At 47.3% G+C, this 4,013-nt stretch overlaps 1 protein-coding gene across 2 annotated transcripts in view; it reads right to left on the reverse strand.

Moving 5' to 3' along the window:
• ntn1a (netrin 1a) overlaps positions 1–1,930 on the reverse strand; it is a 58,855-nt gene extending 56,925 nt beyond the window's left edge. For both annotated transcript variants that reach the window (XM_086211286.1, XM_086211287.1), the window contains exons 1-2: positions 1,756–1,930; positions 530–1,586 (exon numbers count right to left, since the gene is read on the reverse strand). In XM_086211286.1, coding sequence (XP_086067412.1) covers positions 530–1,553 — 1,024 coding nt within the window. In that variant the 5' untranslated portion in view covers positions 1,554–1,586; positions 1,756–1,930. The remainder of the gene's footprint in view (positions 1–529; positions 1,587–1,755) is intronic.
• Between the last annotated feature and the right edge of the window lie 2,083 nt (positions 1,931–4,013).

Here is a 4,013-nt window from a genome sequence, read left to right on the forward strand (position 1 = left end):
TAACGATATTCTTTGTGGAAAATAATTACGTGATCAAAGAAAGGAAAAAAAAAGGAAAAAAATCTGTGTTCAATTACCATTGCGGCGTGTTTGTTGAAGGATTCTCCGGATAAATTAAAAGGCATCGTTTTATTACAGCGGTAATGTCGATGCGAAATGATCCTGTGGATGATTAGACTCAGTGGCCCCATTTGAAGTGGTTTAAAAGCCTCCATTATGGCCTGCATCAGGCTAAATTGACTTTATATCATGTTGCTTGTGGCTAAACCTAATTTTATGCTGGCGTGCGCCATCATGTCAGAAAATATGGCTGCATGCCTTTTATTTACGGTGAAGGGGCTGGATTTAATGAACTACAACTAATAGATCGTAATAAAATCATAATTATAATCATAATGTGATTTTTTAAGCAGAAAATAATGCACGGGTTTATTTAAATTATTTAACTGTAATTATTCCCCTCCGGCTACCATCCAACCAGTCTTGCTGAGTACCTGCGCCTCAGCAGCATCAGTGTGGACGCACTTACCCACACACTCGTTGGCCTCCCTGGCGGTGGCTCTCTGCCACGGTCGGTCGTAGTGGAAAGGTTTGCACCTGTCACACTCGGGTCCAGCCGTGTTGTGCTTGCACTCGCATACCAGACTCCCATCCCGGTCCTTGACGCACCGAGAAGCGTGTCCGTTACACTTGCATCTCCCTCCGACCTGCAGGTCCGACACGGCGTAGAAGTACGAGTCCCGGGCCAGCTCCGAGTCATCCTCGTTCTCGTCACCGAACGTGTGCAACCTGCTGAAGATGACTTTAATATCGGTGGCCGTCACCCAGTCCTGCAGCACCGGGGAGTTGTCGAAGTCGTGCGCGGACGGTCGTCCGTCCAGCGTGCTGAAGGCGATGAGCCCGCCGGTGAGAGGGAACATATCGGTGTGGGAGTCCGTGCACACAGCCTCCTGCTCGTTCTGCTTGGTGATAACAGCCCGGTTGGGCTTGTTGTACATCTTCCTGCACTGGGTCGAGTAGAACTGGAAGGGTACCCAGGTCTTGCCGTAGTCCATGGACTTGTAAATGGCCATGGATTCAGGTCGAGGCGAGCAGAACTGCAGGCTGACGTACGTGACCTCAAACTTCTTTCCAAGCGACAGAGTCAGGGTGACGTTCTGCGGGAACTGGATGAAGTTCTCCGACTGCCAGCAGGTGAGGTTATGCGGGTTGTTGAGGTCCGTCAGGTACGCGGGCGGATGGTACTTCTTGGGGTCCGAAGCGTCACAGGTGTGACAGTTTCTGGTCCTCTCGTCCACTTTCTCCGCCGACGTGACCACGCAGTAGCGGCCGGGAGTCCTACCGCAGGTGCTGGACACCTTCACCTCCTTCCCGAAGGCGGAGTTGACGAAGTCCGGGATGCAGCGCCGCGGGTTGCCGTGCTCGTCGTAGCAGGGGTCCGGGGGAGAGGTCTGCGCCGCGAACAGACCCATCCCGTAGCCGCCGAGTGTGCTCCGGCACGACAGGGACACGGTGAGCAGCACAGCGAGCAAAGCATCCACAGCCCTTCTCATGGTAGGTCCTTCGGTCCCCGAGTGTGTCTGCCGCTGGAGGGAGAGGACAGAAGACAACGAGCAAGAGAGAGGAGAGAGAGAGCAAAGTTTGGTGATGACATGAGGGAAAAAACACACTCAGGCTGAATGTGGATATTTGACACTTGACTGTGATATAAAGTCACATTCACTCACACCACGTCTTTTATAAAACTCACTGTACCTGATAATAATTTAATAACACCGGCGACGGTAGACTACTTTTCTCTCTCAAACGGCAAATAACAGCTGCCCCCTTTTGTAGGTAGACTATTTGTTTCCTCAAATTTCCTGCGTAAAAATAAAGGAGCGGCAGAAATTTAAGAGTCGCTAGTGTCTTTATAGCAAGTCCCACTCCTCGTCTCTCTCTCTCTCTCTCTCTCTCTCTCTCTCTCTCTCTCTCTTTCTCTCTCTGACTTGTCTGCAGAGGAAAGTGAGGAACGGATCTTGCTTTGGCACACGGTCTTAGGTCAGCTCATCGAGCGGGGACACCGCGCAGGCGGAACAACGACATCCACTGGTGGCGCACCAGGAAGACGATTGACGTGCGGGGATGCGCAAATTAACGCGACAAGACAACCACTGGGACGATAATTGGCCAGCTAAACCGCACCTTCACCTGGGCGACAAGACAAGACCATCATTTACAGACGGCTTATTGCGCATGAACGAAAGAAAAGGCAATCAAAAATGGACAAAATTACGGTTTCACAGCTTAAGACCAGTGTGTTAAACCACGATGTTCCAACAAATCCATAGAGTAAAATAGATACTTGTGATAACGTGGAACTTCAAATGCTCCACGTGCAGATGATTTGATCATATAACCGGTCGCCTCTGCATGTGATGCAGGTGTCATGACTGCAGCAGCATCCTTATTTTATTGACAGCAACCAGCCTTCGCCGTGTGTTCTCTGCTGCGCGGTAAAAGTGCCCCAATATTTCATAAATGGCCGTTAAGACTCATTCAAGCAACATTCGGGCTGGACAATAATTATCTGCTGGTTAGATGAACCATATTACATCCCTGCCTCTCTATCGAGCTTTGTGAGGCTGCAGACCTGTTGAATGGTGGAAGTAACCAGCGCCATCTTGTGTTTGTAGAAGGAAATGGCGGCTCGGCCTCTGCAGAGAGGCTTTGTGTATTTACCCAGACGGTGGAGGTATAACTCCGTTGTTTTAACAGTCATGAGGCAGCTGCTGAAGTCTGAATGCTGGATAGAAGCTACCCGAGTAACGATCCACACACAGAGGCCGCTCAGTCAATGATTTGACACCACCATGTTTTTAATAAACGTAGAGATTTTGTTCTGGGGGTCAGAAACTCACAGGACAGAGTGATTTCTGGATGTTAGATCGGGATGCTGGGTCAGATTTCTGTGTTTACATGCTTGTAAAAAGGCATCTTGGCGAAAATATGTCCAGATAAACTGTTTTGGTTTTTGGTTTTTGTTTTATTGAGAAAAACACTTTCAATGGGGCCCAAGGCTTATTGAGAGTCAAGTCAGGGGTTTGGAACATAAGGGAGCTCTTGGCTTATAGATAGATTTCAAAAGGTTTCCTTCTGAAAGAAATGTTTTCTAACAACTTACATTCTAAAGCATTGAAATAATATAAGTTGAGCTTTTCCAACAGGTTGTCTTTAATAAAAGCCTTTAAATTCTTATTAGCAAATGTTGTCTTGATACAATCTGTGTTTACTGCCTTAAAGAAAAGGGGAATTCAGAGGCACACTAATAGATAACATGTAAATGACTTGCAAAGCAGGAGGGGGAAGTAAGGTCAGTGTTTCCCTCAGTGACGAGATGCAGCAAACAGGTGAGGGTTGTGGACCTCGTGAACTTTGTAGAATGTAGTTGATATGCATAAATTGATATAGAACGTGTATAATCATTCCATTCATTTAAGTAGATTCTTCTTCTTCCCATAATTTGATACCGATATGCAACGGGTGGTTGTTTACTGTACAATAACATTCCCATTAGCTTCAACATGCTAAGACTGAATCTTAGCAACATACAAAGTACTGACAGCAGCTGATCTTGTTTGCTTATTTGCAGTGGAAATTTTATTCAGACTTGTCAGTGGATTTAAAGGATTGGAAAATCCATTTGAATGGGTGTTACAGTGACCAGCAGTAGTCGTCCAACTCTAGCGACAATAGTGAACAAAGCCAGGGCGCCCAAACAAAGACACCTTGCTCAGAAGTGTGGGAATAGCATGAAAACAAACACGCCAAACAGATGACTTCCTCTCAGAGGTCAACATGCACATACAACCTCTCAAACACACATGTAACAACACACAAACACAAGTCCCATCTATACACACACACACCAGCAGCAGCAGCAGCCGCCTTCCTCATTGTGCTCACATGCACCTCTCTCTTACACTTCCTGTTTGCTGTGTTCGTGAGCTGCCGCATGAGTGTGAGTGTGTGTG

The sequence above is a fragment of the Aulostomus chinensis genome, chromosome 8 (assembly GCF_037954235.1).
Source record: "Aulostomus chinensis isolate RoL2024-O1b breed Wild chromosome 8, RoL_Achi_v1.0, whole genome shotgun sequence".
NCBI lineage: Eukaryota > Metazoa > Chordata > Actinopteri > Syngnathiformes > Aulostomidae > Aulostomus > Aulostomus chinensis.